Source organism: Pleurodeles waltl, chromosome 4_1 (assembly GCF_031143425.1).
Source record: "Pleurodeles waltl isolate 20211129_DDA chromosome 4_1, aPleWal1.hap1.20221129, whole genome shotgun sequence".
Lineage (NCBI taxonomy): Eukaryota > Metazoa > Chordata > Amphibia > Caudata > Salamandridae > Pleurodeles > Pleurodeles waltl.
In genome coordinates, this window is record NC_090442.1 from 774,995,591 (window position 1) to 775,019,324 (window position 23,734).

Sequence of the window (23,734 nt, forward strand, 5' to 3'; positions counted from 1 at the left end):
GGAGAAATTCAGCTGCCTTGGCCACTCCAACTGTTCTGACGGCTTGACAGACTGCCTTCTAAATCTTAAATGTTGCCCAAAGTGATTTGGTCCAGTGAAGAAGCAGGTACTTGATCAAAACATCAATGTTTCAAGGTCATCAACTTAGCCATTAGACTATGAGGGTCATTCTGACCCTGGCGGCCGGTGGCCGCCAGGGCCACCGACCACGGGAGCACCGCCAACAGGCTGGCGGTGCTCCAACGAGCATTCTGACCGCGGCGGTTCAGCCGCGGTCAGAAGCGGAAAGTCAGCGGTCTCCCGCCGACTTTCCGCTGCTCGTGTGAATCCTCCATGGCTGCGGAGCGCGCTCCGCAGCCATGAGGATTCCGACCCCCCCACTGCCATCCTGTTCATGGCGAGAAAGCCGCCATGAACAGGATGGCGGTAGGGGGGGTCGCGGGGCCCCTGGGGGCCCCTGCCGTGCCCATGCCAATGGCATGGGCACGGCAGGGGCCCCCGTAAGAGGGCCCCGCAAAGTATTTCAGTGTCTGCCTTGCAGACACTGAAATACGCGACGGGTGCCACTGCACCCGTCGCACCTTCCCACTCCGCCGGCTCGATTACGAGCCGGCATCCTCGTGGGAAGGTCGTTTTCCCCTTGGCTGGCGGGCGGTTTTTCAGCAACCGCCCGCCAGCCCAGGGGAAAACTTGTAATACCCGCCGCGGTCTTTTGACCACGGCGCGGTATTTCGGAGGGGGGAATTCTGGCGGGCGGCCTCCGCCGCCCGCCAACATTGGAATGAGGGCCTATATGTCCTCAGAGTTTAAATCTGTTTTCATATGCAATGTTTTCTAAAACCCTGTAATTCTGAAGGTACCACCAAGCAGTCATAAACTCAAGCAGGTACGTTAACGTAATCACATAAAAGAGAAATGTGCCAGTTCATATTTTCAGAGAACTGAAAATATTGAAGTCTGTTGGAGTTGTCCCTTTTCTTGTCATCATACCTGGAGTCTGGTCATTGGAGAAGGCTTTCGTCCGTGAAGACAGTGAGTAAATAGGAGCAGATCGATAGGCAGATTTCCCAGCTTTTTCCGGTGAGTAAGTACCTATAAAAGAGTGTTATATGACTTTTACATAAAGCGAAATAGGCAACGCCAGAACCCATCAGAATACCATTCCAGAATCATTCCATCACCATTATGACACAACCACTCACGAAACCAGCACAAGTTAAAACCAATCAACCTGGGAAACTGCACTACTTTATTTCAATTTCTTTATTAATTTGCGTACTATGTACATTACATGTAGATTACTTGCCACCACTTGGCCATTACAAAACTACTACATTTCCTAATATCATGTGCCTTTATAAGCAGGACCTTTAGGATAGCTGCAAGTCCAGAGCCATCTATCAGGTTCTCATAAATAGTCCTTTATATTCTGCAGCAGATCTCGACGACTTACAACTACTCACTATTTCAGTCAATATGTATATGCAACAGTTCCTAAAAAAAATCAACGACTGTGATAAGCAGTCCTGTAAATCCACCACCATCAACTGCTTATAGGCAGTTCCAACCCAGACAAATCCTATAAATCTTTAATGACCCAAAATTACTATACAGGCATGTGAGTAATTTGTTCACCAATAAAGTACCCATGCCACAATCAAATCAACAGCAGAGAACTAACACCTCAAGCTACCATTATTGCAGATTACTTCTCGGGTTCAGGGCTATTTCTCAATTGATCCCTCTAATACCGTATGATCTGAATGATCCACACAGACCTGGTCCAGGGGTCTTGAAGGAGTCGAGATCTCTTGGGCGCCCATAGAGTGAATACGCTGGTGTCCCGTCTTTGCCTCGCATTGTCATATTTGTTGGGACCAAATAGGCTGGCCCTGGAGAGCAGTCTTCAGTTAACCGAAAGCGCCTGATCCCAAAGCTGTATGCAGGGGCTCGGTAGGTGGAGGGATCATGATGTGTGTAGCCTAGGAGAGGAAGAAGATAAGCTTAAGTATAAAACTTGCAACATCACCTTCGACAATGAGCAAATATTCAATACTGCATTGAGCCACCACTGTGGGGAGACAAATAAAGACAAGAAGCCAAGAAGGCCAGAAACACACAAAGAAACTAAGGCAGCTGCAAAATGCTGGTTGGGAAACCTAAAGAAAAACAAACCAAGCCAGGCAACATAAAGAAAAGTCAACACTGTCAAGGAACAAAGAGAGAAGTGAGAAATGCGGGCAATGCAGGCAAGGCAAGTTGGCGAGGGAATGGAAAGAAATCAAGTGTGTCAAAATTTCAGGGGAGAATCAGTCAAAAAATGCAAGAATCCACAGTAAGGGGCTCAGAATGCATGGAAGCCAATAAAAAGCATTGAAGGCAATAAAACATGTAAACAGAATGTAAAGGAACTTACAGAGAAACCAAAAAGGACAAGGAATACATGGAAGGAAAGTGTGCCACAGCCATGCTTGCTGTCCATCTGGACAAGTACAAAAGCATTAGTGCGAGACCACTTGTCTTCTCAGGATGTCTCTCTGCAAACTCGACCCTCTTTTTTCAACCTTAAAAATGGCGCGCCTTCATTCCAGCATCCCTCGATCACACCCCTTTATCTTCTGATTGCTCTCCAGAAATTAAGTTAAGTAGAGTGAGCAATAAGAACAAGCATAGCTAAAATAAACAAACACATAACTAAATAGATAAATAAATAAGTCTCATTACACACCAAACAAGAGATAGAAGGAACTGGCTGGAAGTTCAGAATGGCAGAATGCACAAACAAGCCAAGAATACCATATTAAATAGAGAGAAGTTAAGAAAGCTGGTGACACAAAAATGCTAATTATGGTAAGCAAAAAATCAATGTAGGCCACAACACACAGAAATAAACTTCGAGCTGAAAGTAGTAGAATACTCAGGTACTCAGAGAATTTAGGAAACCCAGCAAGTATGCTGACAAGCGAAAAATGTCAGGACATACAGAGAAGTGAAGGGTTAACAAGAAACTTACAGAAGAATAAAAAATGTCACGGCCCATGGGGAGACGATAACAGGGCAGAATAAATGGAAAAACAGATGAATCGGACAACAGAAAACTTGTCACCTGTATCAGCCCACGAAACTGTGAGACATTAAAATAGAAAAGTTAACTTCACAGAAAAGGAACAGTAGTAAAGAAAGGCACCAGGCTATAGTCAAGATGTGGGGATGATAAAGCAAATTTAACAACACCAGAGATACGGCCTTAAAAAAAAGAAATCCAATAGTGATTAAGTAAAACCTACAAAGCGACGGTAGCGTAGAGATCAGGAGGAAATTAACATTAGAAGCAGAGCCACAGAGGCAGACTGTGAGAGAGAAATATGGAAGGTGGGTAAGGGAAGTAAGATTTTGATTGCTGGCAAGAGGTAGAGTTATAACATGCAACAATGACAAGATGGTAAGAAATACAGCAAAAGAAGAGGAGGTTTAGAAGGAAAACAGAAAAAGTAACAAGTATTATCTTTTCCAAGACAATCATAGACAGACCTGTATTTCCAGGGAGAGCATACTTGGGCCCTGGACTGCTGTAGAGAGCTGCAATGGGACCTCTTGGCCGGTGAGGTCTCCATGATCCAACCCAGACATCGGTGCCCATCCTGGTTCAACACGGTCTAAGGATGGACAAAGACATAGCAAGCGTGGGTTACGTTATAGATTGAGGACAGCTTCAAAAAGTATGTTCTGGGAATGAAGTAAGAGCACGAAGAGGTTTGGGCTGCAAAACATAGATGGCATTGCCACTCACATGAACACCAATGATTTTGCCCCCTCAATTGGCAGAGGGCAGAGACCCTAGGAGAGGCGTGATGTTAGAATGCACTCTTCTAATCCAGGGTACCCTGAGAAAAATCTGGTATCTCCCAGATGTTGATTCATCCAAGTGGTGCCTACTTGGCTTCTCTAAGTTTGATTTTCAGCCTTGCTCCACCTCTATCAAATGGACCGTATCTTCCTAATCGGAGGAGCCCCCCTGTCCACGAAGAATGAGAAAGTTCAAGGCCTCTCCCTTACATCTTTCAATTTGAGTGTTTGGTTCCTTAGAACATTGTCTTTGCAAACCTAGCCCTCTCTGTAGAAGCTGCTAGGAAGTCATTGACTGGAGCTCTGCACACGAGTAGGTGGCAAAGGTTCTATCACTGGGTGGTGTAAAAATAAAATAATCTGCTTTCTTGCTCGGAAGATGATGTTATGTCGTTCACTATAAATAAAACAGAGGTTATCTATGGTTCATTCATAATACTTATAGTCCGTCTATTGTTTATATTTTCTATAGAGCTGAGTAAAGACAACTCCCTGATTTCAGTGTTAATGTTAATCTGATTTTGGTGTATGCTTAAAAAGCAGTAAGGGGCCAACTCAAAGTTGTAATATCAACCAGTTATATTTACATATTTTTCTCAGAGATGTGTGCAGTGCTTAATTTGTAGAATAATAAGTGCTGGTGCTCAAAGCGCTGTTCAGAAACCGGTAGCAGCACAGGCGCGCCGAGTACCATGCTGCGTGGTCTTAAATCTACCTCAGGCTGCCTTGATCCACCGCCAGACAAAGGGGGACACAGCAAACTGAAAGTGTTCTGACCGTACCATGAAATGCAGATAATGCCTGTGAGTTGCAGAACAGGTATATGAACTGAAGGAGGAGGACAGGACAGGTAGGTGCATCTATTTTTAATAAGTACCGGGCCTATTGCACAGGGGAGAAAAATTCAATAGCCCCGGCCCTATTAAATAAGTGAAGACACAAATTAAGCACTGGATGTGTGTCAATCAATATTGTAGTGCAGAAAGCACAGTGTGCCGTGCTCAGTGCTGAGTGAAAAAGAGGAATGCTCACATACAGTGAAAAACAGTATACCCAAATCAACAAGTGATCAACGTGAGACAACATATTCCTCAGGGTGCTTTACTAATCAGTTCAAAGTGTCTTAGTAGTGAAATTGTCATCGTTTTATCCATATAGGCATGAGTCTATGGGTCTCATCAGGACAACCAATCTTTTGGCTATACTATAAATTAGCATCTCCTCAATTCACAGTATTAATTGTGAAGCATACAATTAAGTTAGCACCACATAGTACATCCCATCCTCACTATGACATAATAATCCACCATGTTAACCAGTCACAGCTTCAGATGTGCACGTTAAAGTGTTTTCACCTTCCACAGTTCCCTCTTTCACATCATCTGTTTGAAGCAAGGGTGCAGGTGGATGTCTGCAAAGCCTTACTTGAGGCCCTTGGGACTTCTTAGAATAGGCCTAGGTACATACTCCAAACAGCCAATGAGGCTGTCAGAATACATAGAAGCCTCTAATGTTTAGGCTCTGTGCTCTCTGATCAGGCACCCCACAATCTATTGGGATCTCAACCCAGACCTGGCTGATTTACAAATCCTTTCGAGCTATTGACCCTTCGTTATCTGAGGCTTCAATGGTGAAAGATCTCTTTCTTCAATGACAATACATCGATCAGGCTCATAACTGACTCATAACCATTCACTATATTCCCATGGTACCAAGCAGTACTGACCCCATCCCAATTATTATATGTGCTATCATAATTCCATATTCATTAACAGATGACATTACAATAGTATTTCTATATCTGTATATTTTCTCAGCAAGAGAACACTGAACAAATTTGATGTGTTTACCTTGACACTAATACAGTGGGTCAATTGTGGAGAATGGCTCGAAAAGCTTTTTTTAATGAAAAAACGTTCTCCAGGTGAAATTATGTCCTCAACCATAACCATAAGCAGATTTGCTGAGATGCAAGGACTGAGTTACGATGATGATACGGTTGCAGCAATACTTCAAACACCCTTCCGATTGAGGGAAAAGAATAGCATCTCTTCAGGGAGTCTACAGGATGAATGGGATTCTCTATCAATATTAAAAAAGAATCAGGTAAAATAGCTTTACCTGGCACCATTCTCACTGAATACATTCGAGCTAATGTGGCACTCACAGGACTAATTGTGAGAAACAAATCCGAGACTGTGTTAGATGATGCCACTTTCTGGAAAGAATGGGCACAAATAGTTTGGAAATGTACCAGGGATCTACTAATATTGGTCTTTAACACATCAAGCAGACTGTTGGAGGCCCTGTTTATCAAGATACTGGTCCTGATAACAAGGCTGGCTGTCTTAAGACCGCCAGCCTCGTGATGGCGGTCAGACTGCCGCAGACAGCGTGGTCCGACTGCCCCATTATGACCGTGGCAGAGCCGCCACGGTCCAACCGCTGACACCGCCAGGCTGCAGCCAGCCTGCAGCCTGGCAGTCCCGGCAGTTGTAATCCACTAGGATTACGAGTCCCCATCTGCCATCCTTTCCATGGCGGTAAAATCTGCCATGGAAAGGCTGGCGGAATGGGGGCATCTGGGGAGCTGCTGCACTGCCCATGCACTTGGCATGGGCCGTTCTCAAATTTCACTGCCTGAATTACGGGCAGTGAAATGCGTGACGGGTGCTGTCACACCCGACGTACTGCAACATTGCCGCGGATCAATTATGAGCCGGCATCAATATTGTGGTGAGTGTTCTGTTGGGCCAGTGGAACACTTCTAATATAGCAGGCAGAAGACCTCCAGGACTGGCAGTCTTTTGCCTGCAGAAGCTTCGGCGTTCCTATGAAAGGACTGCCAAAGTCGCAATGAGGCCCACTGTTTGCAGAACCCACACAGCCATCACTATTCAAGAAATTCACAAAAGAATGACATTAGGAGATTCAGTATGGAGAAGATCTTCACACACATGGAGGATGATTATGAAACACCAACAGCCGCTGAACCTTCAAAACCCAATAATCAGAGATCACAAACTCAAGGGACTAGATGGACATCAAGCTCAGACAAGTGGAGCATTGGGAAGAAAAGACTAAACTACTATGGCATCAGGGATAGTTTCCTGTGACCCTCATACTATCCATTGACTCCATTCTGGCACCCACCAATGGGAGGGGACACCTTAGGTTCATGCATTCTAAGAACGTTTAGCCTTTTTTAAGATATGATCGGGGCATAGGAAGAGGCAGAATGTGAAGAAGAGGAACTTTTCCACACATACAATGGACAGAAAAGAACCAGATTCAAACACAGAGCAGAATAGAGAAAATCACTGCAACAACAATAACGACAACTTGATAGTGAACTTTTCACATCGACAGCTGACCACCTTGGAAGGCAAGGTTCTGAATCTAGGTCTAAGATTTGTACCAACTCCCAAAACTGATCCATTACAGTTACACTATGAAGTTGCAACCTTTTTCAGGGAAATATGGCGACAGGCCTTCTTCATAGATAAAAGACCAGAAGATGTCAAGACAGGACTGCACAGTTCTTCAACATTTACCCCCCCAGCACAGGAAAATCAATAGAAGTACAGACTTTCGAACAAGCTGCCTTGAAAGAGATCTCTGACCTACAGAAAAAATACATTTTAAAAACATAACAAATGAAGAAAGAGACACAATCTATATGCTCTACAAGGGCAGATCAATCACTATCATACCATCAGATAAAAGGAGGACCATCTTGACCATAAGGACTGAGGATTACAGGAACGAATGCCTCACACTGCATTCATATGAAAAATTAAGGACAGGCTCCACACTGCACCATGTCAAACCACTAGTTTACAAAGCTGAAACTATGGGATGGATCACAAAAAAGAGGCTGACTTCTTCTTCAAAACAAATCCCAAACTTCCATACTTCTGTATCCTCTCCAAAATGCACAAATGCATCCTATCACTTCCAGCAGACCTATTGTGTATAAGAATCAACTCCATCCTGGAACAATTGTCCATCTTTTGGGATCCCTTTCTCTGACCCAATGTCAAATAGAGGATTTCCTCCTATGGGTCAATACCTTATTACCCTGCTTGAGATTCACCACACGATGTTTCAAAATGAAATATATTTTTTGGATCTAATCATCAAGGCTGAAAGCAATTTCATCAGAAAAAAGATATTGCACTATTAAACAGACAGGAATAGTCTTGAGGTTTCACAGTTACCACCCTGGATCACTATGCCTAAATTTAGTATTTGGCCAATTTCTAAGACTATACACAAAATTGTAACAGACTGGGTGATTATGATGATCATGCAGATTTTCCGGCGACAAAGTTGCAATCAAAAGGATATCCAACAAAGACCATCAATCAGGCGCACAAACAGACAAGAAACAATAATAGAGAGCTACTTTTGGAGACCAGACAAAAAAACCCTCATGGTTAATAAACTTTGTTACCACATACGGTGTCACCTCAAATAAGGTCAAGAGGATTATAAACAAAAAATGGAATATCCTTAATACAGAAAAACACAATTATTAAAGTGCTTATTTGCATTCAAGAGGTCAAACAATCCGAGAGCTTCTTTGGTCCTGAGTTACGTGAATTAATGGAAAAACAATAACTGAGAAACCACACTGGAGGAAAACAAATCATAGAAGACCAATTTTTAAGAAAGAAAGTTTTAAGGAAATGCAAATAAATTGAAAATTAAAGGAAAATTTTAAAGGAGCAATAATTTTAAGTGAAAGGCCAAAACTACATTAAACTTGTGTGGAGTTTAGGACTAGTAAAAGGTTTTGGGTTCAAGGATGGGTAATGTTTGGAGGTGGTCAGGGATTTTTATGGGTCAGGATTGGGTAGAGTTCAGGCATAGAAAGGAGTTTTTGGTGTTCAATGATGGGTCGAGCTTAGGCATGGAGAGGGTTTTTTTGGTATCGGGAATGGGTGAAGTTTATGGGTGGTGAGGAGTTTTTAGGGTTCATAGATGAGTGGAGTTTAGGGGTGTGAGGTGTTTTTAGGTATCAGGAATGGGTAATGTGTAGGGGTGGTAAGAAGTTTTAGAGTTCATGGATGGGCAAAGTTTAGAGCTGGTGAGGGGTTTTACGGTTCAGTGATGGGTAGAGTTTAGTGTGGTGAAGTGCTTTAGATTTCAGGACTGAGTGGAGGTTAGGGTTCTGGGGGGTTTAAGGATTCAGGGATGGATGGAGTTTAGATGTAGAATATGTTTTTTAGGGTTCAGGGTTGGTGGAATTTAGGGGTGCTGGATTGTTTTTTTAAGTATTTGGCATGAGTGGAGTTTAGGGGTGGGGAGGGGCTTTTAGGGTTCATAGATGAGAAGTGTTTAAGGGTACAAGTTGTTTTTAGAGATCAGGGATAGGTGGAGTGCAGGGTTATTAAGGGCTTTAGGGTTCATGGATTAAAGGAGTTTAGGGCTGGTGAGGGTATTTAAGGTTCAGTGATGGGTAGAGGTTGGTGGTGGTGAAGTGGTTTTAGGGCAGGATTGGGTGGGGTTTAGGGTGGTGAGGGGTTGTAAGTGTTCATGGATTTGTGGAGTTTAGATGTATTATGATTCGGGCTGGGTAGAGTTTAGGAGTAGTGAGGGTTTTTTAGGAATGATGGATGGGTGGTGTTACGAGTGTTTTTTAGGGTTCAGAAATGGGTGGAGTCAGGGTATGGGGAAGGGTTTTTAGGGGGTCAGAGATAGGTGGGAATTAGGGATAAAAAGAGTTTGTAGGGTTCAGGAATGGATAGAATTTAGAGGTAGTCAGGGGTTTTACGGTTCAGAGATAGGTGGAGTCTAGGAGTAGAAAGGGCTTTTAGGGTTCAGGGACAGGTGCAACCATTGTATGTATACCTTAAAAAACTAACCATGCAAAAGCCAATTTTGAACAAAAAGACATTCTATGAATTGTTTTCTATGAAATGGTGAATGCAATTCATTTTGAAAATCTCCATTTAACAGTTTAGATGAAATGGTTTCTGAGTAATAATATTCCATTAAATCATTTTTCTATGAAATCACATAGAACCGCTTTGGTCCACTCTCGATGTTGGAAATTGAAAGACACCCCACTTGAGAATACACTGTGGGGCCTCTCAAAGGTGACTAGACACTTCCCTTGTAGAGACTGCAATATCTGCCACCTTAAGAAAAAACGGAAAGAAACTGACCTTGGGCATAACAACTGTAACACAATACACTGTGTATATCTAATCCATTGCCTGTGTGATCTAAAATGTTTAGGAATGACAACAAATCCTGTAAAAGTTAGTATCAACAAACACAGGAGCATGATTAGATGCAGACAGTGGGCAACAAAACAAAACAACCATTACGTCATACACAATTATAGACCCAACAACATACTCTTGTTGATTCTCGAGAAGCTACAGGATGGCCATGTTACCCAAGAAAGGCTCTTGATAAAGGAACAAAAATGGGTTTTCAAGCTTTACACTGACACAATGGGGATGAATGAAGAGATCCCTTGATCTGTGCTGTCAAAACATTAGGGTCATAGGCCAATTATCAACAATGTTTCAAGCACAATTTTCAGACCACAACGCAGGGCCCTCCCCACCTTCGGTTCCCATGTGAAACCAAATTGGTAACTTAGTAATGGGTGTATCTAGAAATATTTTTTCCCTTCAAAGTACCAGGGTATATATAGGCTTCCTTTTCGGGAAGGGACCCTTCTACTTAAAAACATGCAGTTTTATTTGGAGTATTATTTGTGACAGTAGATCAAATAAAGGGATTGGACAGTGTTTCCTTCAATTTTAAATGCGGTAATCCATTGCAAAAGATAAATTACCTCCATTAAGAATTTAAAACTTGACCGTACTCCTATATTTTTTAATAAAACTAATTTCTGTCCATTTTGGCAAATACAATTCAATGGGAATAGGTGAAAACGACGATCCACAAGTCTGCACAAACCACTCCAAAATGGTCCAAAAAACCTGAAAGATAGTTTGTCGTCTACCATGCCTTTCCTTCAATTCTAAATATGCCAATCCATTGCAAAAGAAGCAAACCACCTCGGGTGAGAGTTTGGTACAATTTTGAACTCTTATCATTTAATAACAAAAATTATTTTTTATGCATAACAAAACCATGATGATTTATAGAAATCTCTGGAAAAGATTAGTGAGATTGTGATCCACAGGCCTGCACAGACCACTCCAAGATGACGCGAGTGTCAGTAAGATGTTTTAACAAGTCTCTTGACCACTCTCGAACACTAGCAGTATGCTCTTTGTATCACGTTACTTCCAGATCCGGGTGCATTGTGGTCAGAAGCAGGCCTTTGAACATATGGCCTATGTGAACATGGTACTTTCAGGGACCTCAGATGCAATGGTGCTGGAACAAATTTTAGAGTGGTGTTGCTGCCATTAATATTATATCACTGAACTCAAAGGGATTGTGAAAATCAAAGTCTAATACAAAAAAACAAGTGTAGCAACTGTGCCACACCAATTCATCAGGGAAGTGGTTATGGTATGGTATGTAGCATGTGGTTCATTTTTGAGTACTTGTGTGGTAATGCACTGTCATTTACAGTGCTTCACATTTTCCATTGAAATGAGTGCTAAATTTGTGTAGACATGCAGTTTTACTGGTAAATCGATAAAGTGCACAAACAGTAATATGCAGAAATTGGGTGATATTTATCATTTGTGCATCACCAGGTAAAGTGTCTTCATTTGTTTTGACCCTATTAAAATTTTTGTTTTCATCACACTTCAGAATCACTAGAAAATGCTTCATTTACGTTTTCTTTATTGCTGATATCTGAAAATGTAGAGTGAATTCCATGAATGGAACCATGAGGCTTGTTTTACCTTTACTTGTATTCGAATTATCCAATATAATAAGGGAATATTTTTTTTTTTTAAATAATGTTATTGAAATGCCTGAGAAAGATATATGAGGGATGTGAAATAATAATTATGGTATGAAATTATGTTGTTAACGGGCTCTACAATGTTATGAATATGATAGTGCTGTTTAATGAAATGAGAGCATGTTATGTCTTCCGTTTTCCAACCTCCCACATCCTTGATATTATAAGTTGTCCCCTTTTACTGTTTATGTTGAGACTGGCCAATCATGAGTACAAATGTGAGAGCCAACACTGAGGAAGGCGCTCGCCAAAATGCATTTGTTTGTAGTAACCAAGTTCAAACAAAGAATGTTTCTTTTCATTCCCCGATAGTGCAGAGCGAGTTCTTTGGAGTTTCCACAGTTATGGTGTCCACCCATGCATAGTCGTGCACTAATCCGAGAGAGAGTGCAGGAGCAGTTTGGTGGAAAACGGATGTATATGGACAATTTAGGACTTTCCAGCAACGTCGCCAAACCCATTTAGGACCTTAACCCTGTGAAGATACGCTGAAGATACTACTTCACAGCAGACCACACGGGCAAGTGTGAGGTCGCACCAAAATGACTGTATTGAGCTAAGCTGTAGGAGAGCGCTCGGGGAAGGAAATAGGTGGTGAAATCCTTTCAATATACACTTCTAACTGACTAGATATGTTCAGCGAGGCGGCGCGGAGAGAAGCAGTGGCAGATATTTACAGATAAAATCAGCCTGTACAAGGTGCAGGATTGGGCCAAACTCTTATAACAACCAAAGATGATTTAAAAAGTAAATTAATTAAACTGGAGAGATTGTATGAATGGGAAATTCAGGAGTGGAGGGAAGCCTCTTCCCTGCAAAACTATGTGGATGGTAGCAGAGTCACACGTGGACTGAGAATATATATGAAAATCAAGACCATAGTTTGCTTGCGGAATGGGCTAAATATATTGCAGCTTCATCTTAAGGGATGTTTTTGATACTTATAAAATGTGTGTGGATTGACAGGGAAAAGTCCTAAAAGAGATCAAAGACCTGGAAGAAGAGGTATCTATGGACAGTAATAAGAGATTGCATGACAACTTTAGAGATTGTATGAAAAAACGACTTACCCAGTATGAAGATAAGATTAAACAAAGAAAGCAGAGCAAACTTAATAGAGATGACCGTGATTATGAACTGGAACAGTACTTACATTTTCTAAGAATTTTAATATCTCAAAAAGAGAACTGCGCAATAAAAGAAGTTTGAAAACCTTGGAACCACGAGTTACTTCACAATCGGATGTGGACACAGATACAGACTACTCAGGTGTAGAAGGGAATATTCAGCTCAAGGAGAAACAAACCCCTTTTCAAGAGAAGTACTATTTGATCAAACAAATGTGGCAACAAGGGAGAAAGAACAACCCCCCAGATCTGAGGGAAAGAGACAAACGAGGCGAGAAGGCAAAAGAAGCTACAATAGCACCCAACAAAGAGTAATGCGGAGCAGACGGTGTGGCAAACATAAATAGAATCTGACAATTTGGCAATTGTGAATTTGCCTCCTAAAGCCTTGACGAAAACTGAGGAATATGTATTAAAATTGGGATTTAACTTTTGCCCTTCCAGTAAGTTTAATTATACACAAACGCAAATAGACAATTTCAAATATTTATGGCAACTGAAATTACATACATTTTTCAAATTAAAAAGAGATGATCAAAAGTCTTTGACTGAAAATAAAGTGGAACCAACGGATGTATTGACTGGTAAAGATTTAGATACATTGTTCATCTTGCAAAATTTAGCAAATGATGAGTCATGGAAGGATGATGAAGCCATGGCTATGTTGCAAGAACAATGTGGTATCACCCAAGTGAGTGCTCGGAGGAACTTTAAATCAGTTTCCACATTTAGACCAAAAAAGCCTACAGGTACTATAGACATCTTTCATGATGTTATGATAAAAAATCTTATTCAATTACAAATGGCAAAAAAACTAAGAAAATATCAACCAATACTACTAGAGCACAAAGAATAGCATTGCAAAATTTGAGCAAGGACCCACAGATGATTTGTACACCATCAGATAAGGGGGTAATATAGTGCTCTTGACAAAAGAATATTATTGTATTGAGGCGTCAAGATAGTTTTTGGATACTACATGTTATCTACCCATTACAAAAGAAAAATATGGGAAAGGTATTCAACAGTATCAGGATTTGATCCTCGAGTGGTACAATAGAGGAATGTTGGATATAGATGAGTATCAATATCTTAGATGTCCATATCCGAGAACTCCCACCTTCTATCATCTACTGAAGATACATAAGAATAGTGTTAAACCACTAGGACGTCCTATTATTTCATCACAAGGAAGTCTTATGGAACATATGTCTGTATTTGTTGATTATTTTTTGCCAGAATTTGTAAAAAATCCGGTTTCATACATCAGTGACACAAAACACTACTTGAAGAAAATAGAATGTGTAGTGTGGGAACCAGAATTCTTGATGATTGTTTTAGATATAACCAGCTTATATACAAGCATCCCTCATGGGGTTAGACTACTAGTCATTGAATATTTTCTTAAGGATAGATCACTGAAATATGCTGAACTTAATAGGATGTTGTTTGAGTTCATCAGTTTTTGCTTACACAATAATATCTTTATGGTTCAGGTGCAACACTACCCCCGAATACACAGAATGGCCATGGGTACCTGCTTTACTCCTAGCTACGCAAATCTTTTCATGGGCTGGTGGGAGAAGCAGATAGCCTGGCATGAACCTAATGAATCTTCGACGGATAAGACTGTTGTATGGTATAGGTATACAGACACCCTCTTCCTGATATGGAAGGGATCAAAAGAATCTGCCATGGAATATGTAAGGATTTTGAATGAGAATAATGCTGATTTTTTTTCTGGGGCGATGAGCACTGATTCAGTCACATTCTTAGATCTGAGAGTGTTTGTGGACAATCAGAAAATATGCACCACTTTGTATAGAAAACCTAGGGCGGGAAATTTCCAGCTTCGTGCTAAGAGTTGTCACACTAGAAATTTAAAATGGAGCATCCCCTATGGGAAATCATTATGTTTAAAACAGTACAGTGCAAAAGATGAAGATTTCAGGCATTCAGCTAGCTAAGCAGTTAAACTATTTCTAATACGAGGGTATCCTAAGAAAGTACTTTAAAATGTCATTAAAAGGATAAACTCTAACTCAATATCTGATCTTCTGCAGAGAAGAAATAAAGAGGTATAAGCCAAATTTAGATTATTACTGACTTTTCAAGCAATGCTCATGTAATTAGCAAAATTATGCAAAAAAACTGGTTTGTTATTAAATCTGACCCCATTTTGGGACCCGATTTACCTGACTATCCACGAATCACATATGGAAAAAGTAAATCTATTTGAGACCTTATAGTATAGTCATCTCCCCCAAGAAGAGAAAAAAGTACCTTGAAAGATATTGCTGGCTTTTCCCCATGCACGAAATGCACAGCTTGTGAAAACAGCAGAAAGGTTTTGACTTATGAGATTCCACAATGTGGAATATCTAGAAGGATTACCAAGCCTATGAACTGTAACATGCCATAAACAATTTATTGTTTGGTGTGCCCATGCCAAAAAACGTATATTGGCAGCACTACACATCCGGTGAAGAAGCACATCCCTTAACACAAGAGACCCATAAGCAATAAGGACCCCTTGTATCCTGTAGCAAGACATTTTGAGATATCACACAATAATGACAGAAAACAACTTTATTTTTTACTGTCTGGGGTCCAGATACATCATTGATCTCCAGACATTAATACTTTTGGGTTTTAATAGTGAGGACGAATTATTAGTACATTTGGGGTAGAGAAAAGACCCATTGACATCAAAGTGGGAGGGGAGCTAGGGTTGTATGCCCTTTTAGTGCTTTATCGTTGTGTAGGAGGAATAAAGTGAACTTCATGAGTGAAGTTAATGATTTTGAATATATTATTCCTTTAATTTTATTTGAATTATCCAATATTGTAAATGAATTAATTATTTTTTTAAATAATGTTATTGAAATGGCTGAGATTGATATATGAGGGATTTGAAATCATAATTATGGTATGAAATGATGTTGTTAACGGGCACTACAATGTTATGAATATGATTGTGCTAGTAATGAAATGAGAATTACATTATAAGATGGCCTCCATTTTCCTACTTCCCACATTCTTGATATTAGGAGTTGTCCCTTTTTACTGTTTATGTTGATCACTGACCAATCATGAGTACAAATGTGAGAGTCTTGTCATGGGCCGCCAACATTGAGGAAGGCGCTGGACGAAACGCTTTGTTTGTGGTAACTGCATTCAAATAAAGAACGTTTCTTTTTCTTCCCCCGAGAGTGCTGACTGATTTCTTTGGAGTTGCTAAAGTTGCAGCGTCCACCCATGCATGGTCGTGCACCCGTCCGAGAGAGAGTGCAGGAACAGTTTGGTAGAAAGCGGATGTATATGGATAATCTGAAATATGTGTATAGTTCAGTTCCTGATATTTAAATATTATTGCATGTTAGAAAACATCTGTGTTACAGCCTTTCCTTTCTTTTGTTTCCTGTACCTCATCAGGCTTGTCACCTAGATCACTTTTACAGAATCCTCTCATTTTGCAGAGAAATAAAAGTGCCATCCAGTTTCCAAACAAGCAGGATTTTGACAGACAATACTGCCTGACATTTAACTTTGCCTTTGAGTCCACAGCAAATGTGACAAGATAAACACAAAATGTAAAGGCATCTTTAATGCTCATTCTCTTTCTGAACTCCAGCATGACTATTTCTGGGTGTGCTACAGCACCACAGGTACCCCCTCTTCCAGCGCCTATGGCCAAACCACAGGAGACAGGGTGATCTGCACAGAGTCCGATTCAGCACCTTCTGAACCAGATTCCCATCACACTATGAGGTGACACCATACTCAAGGTTAATACACGGAAGGAGTTTTGCGACTAAGAGTAGCAGTCACCATAAAGGTACTTTTATTTTTATCAATTATCTAACATTCATTTGAAGCATGTTTTATTGCTTAAAGTTCTGTATCTAATAACAGCCTAGAAGAATAGACTATGATTTGAGATAAAATGTCCACTATGGTGTATCTGTTGTGTAATGTGTCAGCTCTTATTAGAGGCTTGTACATCTATATCAACCCCACAGAGTCTGAAGCAGGATAGAGCCTGCACCTTGCATTCTAAACTCAATGGATAAAACATGTGAACAACTCCCATTACAGGTGACTTTTCATCTCCCTCCCAACTGGGTGGGACTGGCCTAGAGGGCACCCAGGCAGTGCCCGATGGGCTGGCTCACCGGCCAGTGTGTGGGCCGGTTCTTCACTGTTTGTGGGCCTGTTTTATGGTCTGCTGGATCTTTTTTTACATTTGATTCCCTTGATATTAAAGCAGACATTGCCTGCAGCAAGCTCAGATTCATGCAGTCTTCCATAACTTGGAAAACGCTTTTACAATGTGTCCTACAAGTTTGAATTGCCACAATTTGCAAACATGAGACACTTTTTAGCTATCATTGATAGCAGCCATGTTTAGTTTTGTGTTCATTACTATTTTCTGTCCCAGCCAGACCCCAATTCCAACACAGAAATATTGACGAGATGCTCCATTTTGTATAAGGGTGCCTTTGTGGCCTTTGCATTTCACTAGGTCACTACCCTTTCAACTCATTTGCTCACGCTAATTCAGGGCAGCATTGCCCAGAGGAAGCCTGGAGAGAAGCAAATGCTGATACATGACCCCTGCATGGTTCCACCACGTTGTACAGCAGTGTCTTGTCAATAAACTAACCCGGGTTGGGGTTGAAGTGTGGTCATTCTGTCAATGAGAGTTGCTGGTGTTATTTGCAGTCCCTCACTCTGGTTTAGAATGTTATGTTGATTGCTGGGCCCGATGCATAGAGATGTATTTATAACTAGGATGCAGCTTCTTTTTTCGGTTCTGTATTACAAAATGTGGCACAAACTGCAGTCGCTGCTCGCGCTTACTGAAAAGGGCGGAGCAGGCATGAGCGGGGGAGAATTAAATTAAATAAAAAATAAAAAACACTTACCCTTCGCTCCCGCGCCGCACCGCTCCTCTGCCTCCTCCAGTCTCATTGGCACTGCAGGCACAGGCTCCCAGCCTGCCCTGTGCCAATCCTGAGCAGCGTCAGGATTGGCTGGGAGCACTCTGGCTGGGTGCTCCGAGGCAGACTGGGAGCCTGTGCAGGCTCTCTTCAGCCCAGCAAATGTGTTGCTGGGCTGGAGACAGCGCGGTGCACATGGGTGCTTGGCCAGCCCAAGGACAGATAAACACACATGCGCTCTGAGGGGGAGTGCTGAGCACTGCCCCCAGTGCACGTCAACCCTGTCGTCCCGCCCCCTTTTCCCAAAAAACGCTCATAAACTCAGTTTATGATCGTTCTTTGGGAAAAGGTTTGCTTCTGCTGCTGCAGGTGGGGGCGACCCTCCTTCGTCCCTATGGAGGAGTCACCCCGACAAACGAAAATTCATGTGTTTCATGATTCGTTGCTTCTTGGAGGGGATGTAGAAGGGGAAGAAAATTCTGAAAACATGGTGGAATTCATAAAATTCATAATTTTCTCCGTAATAGCTGAAATAAATCATGAAAAAATGCCAAATTAATCACAGTAACAAAATTGTTTCACGGGAAGCTCTAAGTTTTCGGCAAGATTTTTCGCCCAATTCTGTGTGCAACCTCCTCACAGATGTTGTAGGTCCCGGCCTATCAATACTCCTGCATTGCTGTTTCTTTCCTCTACCACTGCACTGCGAGATTCTAACTGGCTGCCCAGGTGAATGGGTTTTGCTACAGCACTGATGAAATGAATGCTACTTGCCACACACGTGGGAAAATCCCCATAGGAACATATACCAGGAATGGCTGTGACTAAAAACAGCTCGTTCGATTTTTTTTAACATTCAAGTCCCACTTCCATTACTGGCTGGACATGAGTTTACTTACTAAGAAGGAAAAACTAAGAACTAGATTTCTGAAATGCACTGGCAAAGTGGAGGTGTCCATCAGTCCCAAGACTATACCTGACGACGAGGCGACTCTGCAAAGCAAGCAGAAAACACCAGGCTCGGGCCTGTTTGGGTGAGCTCAAAAGGTGTGGTCTATTCAGACAATATGAAAGCCTGCAGCCTTTGAAACACTTTAGTGAAGTAGTCAGCTAGGTCAGGGTTGCCTAGAACAAGTTCACAAACAAACCGACGCCTGCAACAATTTGAGTGACACAAAAGGAGTGCAACAATATGTCAGCGATAACTAAAAGTTTGAAAACAATATTTAGGAGCTTTCGTTTCCCACAGCTAACTTTACGTTTTCCATGTTAGCGTCTTTCTTTTGAAAAGTCCAATCACAGCCCCTTTATCTTGGGAACACTACTGATGGCCATGGACAATCTGCATGACCTCTGCAATTTGAAGAATTCCCCAGGGCTGCCTCTTCCATACCACATACGATAAATCTTTCAATTGATTACATGTACTGGCCAAGCCCATGTCTATAGCTTGAGCATTGTATCCAGCTGGGTTTGGAGCACTTTGCTTTACACAATTTAGCAAAGCTTTGTGTGTTTATTTATTATAGGATATGTGCACAAATGAATGTTTGCAGGAGTACCAGTAGGTAAAGAGGTGACGGCATTAACATTCGAGCAGCGCAGTCTGAGTGTCAGGAACCAGTGGCAGACTGTTTTTAGGATTTGCCGGAAGTGCAGCGTCTTATCGTAGGATGCTCTGTAGGTTGTTGAATGGTGTGGATGTAGAGGAAGCTAGGATTCAGGTCCTAGCTGAAGGTTTATCAAGCATTGAAGCTGTCCAGACAATGCACATAGGAGGACTAGGAGGCTAGCCTTCACGGATAGAGAGGGTAGTCTGTAATGTGACACCGACCATACTGTAAAGCTTAGGCTGCGGCTCAGACTGTATGGGCAAGGAGGTGGCAAGGTACCAGGCCTCAGGCTGGGGGTGAAGTTACATCTGTTACCACAAGTGTTAAACCGCCACAAAATCTGGTACACTCCTATGCCCTAACTCGATACCGCATTACACTTGCACTGCCTCAAGGATTAACACATAGGAAGCCTGGAGATTGCGGAGAACAGGCCTCTGGTGGCTGGCCTATCAGAAACCACAGGGCAGGATCTCTGGGGCAGACTGCTCCACTTACTGACAGCACAGTAGTCGGAATCATCATGGAAAGGAAGATCCTCAGTACACCTTTGTCTGGCAGTGCATGGCATGTTGCTCTCTGATTTCGCTCCTATATAGTTTTTCACCCGACTCTGCCTTCCCACACCTTTGTCCTTTTTTTCTCTTTCATTTTCCTTGGTGTGGGTCCATAGTTCTAGTGTGTGTGCTGTGGTGCCTTGGGTTGGTTTTCTCCCACTTGCCCCTTCAGCAACAGTTTCTCCAGTCTCTGAGGTTTCCTGCGTGCGTCCCATGTCTGGATCCTTGTGGGTTGTGCAGCTTGTTACAGCATGGCATCGCCCAAACTGGCGAGTCATTCCTTCATAATTACCTGTTCAAATACCAATTTACTTAACTCCTCAAGCATTTCCTTCTGCTTGTGTGAAGTACTGTGGTGCCTGCGTCCTGACATATATCCGCCTCCATTTAGTTTCCCCAATCTTCGTCATTGGAGTGTTCCAAATTCCCTGTGGGCAGGGTTATAGGTTATAGGAAGGCTGGCGTTATCCTCAGGTCTACTCTGTAATTTCAAAAGTCTGGCAACCGGGCATCATACCTAAAGTTTTGAGGGTGTGCCCACCAGTTCAAGGTTGGGACAAAGTATCGGACTCGACAGGCTTCGACCGGTAGCACAGGGGCTGGTCAAAGTGTTCTCCAAATGTACTTACAGAGAGCCCATGTGGAGTTTGGCATGTGGGGATGACCCTATGCAGGACGTATGTAGTCTCACAGTGCTCTGGAACCACTGGGTTAACATTGCCCTGTTGGTCACTGGCGGGCTAATCGCTGATACCCTTTCTGGAGGAGGAGGGAAAGCTTTGGTGTCAAGCCCCTTCTGGGTAATCAGAGGGGTTGCCCGGCGTCCCCTCTGCTCTGCACCTCACTAGGTATGGTGCAGTATCGCCAACCAAGCAGGTTTTTGTCTGGGGCTTGCAGACTAAATAGAGGTGAGGAACTCTTTTAAATACATGCAGTTGAGCACTGTATCAAATCATTTGTTATTTTGTTCTAAAAAAAGATTCCATGCACTTCGTTTAGGGAAAACCCACTACTTTGTTGCTAAGCATGGGGAAGAAACATTCCATCGCACAGCAAAACGTTTTTAAAAAGTTCCTTTCCTAGCCTTTATATTAAGGGGAAGGGCTTTCCATCCTTTCTCCCGGGAACATTGCCTTGTGAAGTAAAGGACAGAAAAGTCATCCCTCAGCAGCATCTGCAGTTGAGACGTTGTCATGCATTGGAGGTGCGTTAAATACATATGCTGAATGCTGATCCTGTGTGTTTTACAGTTATGTTCTTGTGTGTGCACGTGTTTGAGTATTCGTGCATCTGTGTTTGTGTGTGTGCATATGTGTCTGCTTGTAAGTGTGGGTGCGTGTGTGATAAGTGTACCTGAGGAAGACGAAGAGTTCTATCCACTGTCTTCCTTGTAAAATACTGGCCCTTTCAAAATGGTGGTAATTCATGGCAACGTGTGGGCATCCATGGCATTATAACACGCTTCTCACTCCTGTTCAAATGGTGGCCCTTACATAATGGTAGTAATTCCTGGCATCTTGTGGACATTGACGTGATGAGGCTCACTGCCCACCCTGGTTAAATGGTGACCCTGGCACAACAACTGCGGTCATTTTTTAACAGCTTGTCCACATACATGGTGTGTTTCCAATTACCAGTCTGATAAAATGCCGCCCCTGGCATATTGATGGTAACCCCCGGTATAAAATGGGCATCCATGGCATGATGATGCCTGTCTCTGGCATAATGCTGGTTTTGGCAGAATGGTGTTTATTCTTGATATATTGTGGGCATCGATGATACAGTGGTGGACACACATGTTGGTGGTAATTCTGGCCGTTTGGTAATAATTGTTGACATCCATTGTTTATGGGTACCCAACCATGGCATACTGCTCACCCTGATACAATAGTGGTAGTTTTTCAAAAATATTGTTGGTATCCTTGAGCCAGTATCGTCCTGTCAGTTTAGTGTAATGGCAATTCCTTCCATACTGTTGGCAGCCAATGCACAGCGCATTGGCATATTGTAGGCATCCATGGTACCCTCTCTGGCATAATGGTGTCCCCTAGCCTTATGACAGTAAATCATGAAATGCAGCTGCCATGCATGGTTTGATGGTGTCCATCCCAACTCACTGTTAGCCCTAGTATATCGAACACATGTCCTAGCGCTGCTGAAGCCCAACATTGAGCTTGAAATGTCTTACATCTAAATAATAATTCGGATGGGAATTATGACTTCTCAGTCAAGTTCCAGTTACTCCCATAACACTGTATAATTTGTACACGGTTTATTTGAGAGGCCCTTTCTTGGCAAATACCTCAAAACGTAAGAAATATTATCGGGACAAAACTGGCTTACAATGAAATTAGTTCCTAAAATACAAGTGACCTGTAATAGTAAGGATTTTCAAAATAGGTCTGAAAATCTATCCCAACATAAGGGCTGAAATGTTTTTTTTATGCAGTTTCATTATACACAGCTTTAACTGTGTGTCACAGACAGCTTTGCAAACAATACTGAGGCTTTAGGCCAGCCTTGTGCTCATGACTAGATGGTGATCTCGTCAATTTCGACATCCAACTTCTGATTCAAAGTCTTTCCTCCTTACTGTGTTTTGTCCTCCCCTGGAGCCATTTGCTTTCACCTTCTTTTTGATTGGATTAGAATATCCTCCCGCTAATGACATCGGGGAACTATTCCTTTTGTATTTTTTTGCTTTTAGCAGTTGGGTTGATGTGAGTGTGTGTTCTGCTATTTCCTCTTTATCCCTGTGCATTGTTCCTTGCTCCTTCTACGATGCCTGCACTCTTCTTCCTCCTGCTCCTACATCTCACCTGCTCCATCATTCTGTGGCATTTGACTTTTAGCTCTTGATGGGAGAGAATGTAGTGCTCCTTTCTCTTTATTCTCCTGTTCCTTGTTGCTCTGGTTTTCCTTTAACTCTTCTTCATCCCATTTCCCCACCTCTCTTCTACCATAGCGCATACCACCTTTCTCTACTTACTTTTTATTTCACTATTTTACTCCATATTATACTTAAAAGTGTAAGCATAAGGAATTCTCCTTTGGAATGCTGGTCAGGAGCTGAGACTCACATCTGAACTGGAGCCTCTGGAATCTTTGGCATCAAATTCTACCACTGCACTGCCTCTCGCTTGTTTAAGTCTCAATAAAAATGTTTCCCATGCATTTTCTGCATTTTGCCCCAGCCAAGTTCCAGCTCACTCACTGGGTATTTGTATTTTTTTGGCTACTTCATTATATACAATTGGCTCTGATTTAAATTTTGCTTTATAATATGCTGAACTTAAAAAATGCAAGGTGCAATTAGCTGTCATCCATTATTGTAGGAACATGTTAAAACATCCTCTCTCCCAAGAGGTATAGTCCTATTCAATGTTAGCTCTGACAGCCTTTAGTCTGATCTACCCCCATACTTTTAGCCTTCTCCCCTCTGAAATTCGTTTTTTGTTGGCACTAGAACTTAGTGCACTTCACTAATGCTCAACTGTACTAAAGTGCTTGTGTCCTCTCCTTTAAACATGGTAGAATTGGCTTACACACAATTGGCACATTTAATGTACTTAAAAGTCCATTGTAAAGTAGTACTACATGTACCCAGGGCCTGTAAGTCAAATGCTACCAGTGGGTCTGCAGTACTTACTGTGCCACCCACTTAACTAGCCCTTTAAACATGTCTCTGGCCTTCCATTGTAGCCTACATGCAATTATAAACTGCCTATTAGACCTG

The 23,734-nt window shown here is 42.1% G+C and overlaps 1 protein-coding gene across 3 annotated transcripts in view; it reads right to left on the reverse strand.

The window, feature by feature from the left end:
- CIMAP1B (ciliary microtubule associated protein 1B) overlaps positions 1-23,734 on the reverse strand; it is a 61,292-nt gene that overhangs the window by 24,934 nt on the left and 12,624 nt on the right. For all 3 annotated transcript variants that reach the window (XM_069229460.1, XM_069229458.1, XM_069229459.1), the window contains exons 2-4: positions 3,532-3,656; positions 1,779-1,982; positions 991-1,092 (exon numbers count right to left, since the gene is read on the reverse strand). In XM_069229460.1, coding sequence (XP_069085561.1) covers positions 991-1,092; positions 1,779-1,982; positions 3,532-3,640 — 415 coding nt within the window. In that variant the 5' untranslated portion in view covers positions 3,641-3,656. The remainder of the gene's footprint in view (positions 1-990; positions 1,093-1,778; positions 1,983-3,531; positions 3,657-23,734) is intronic.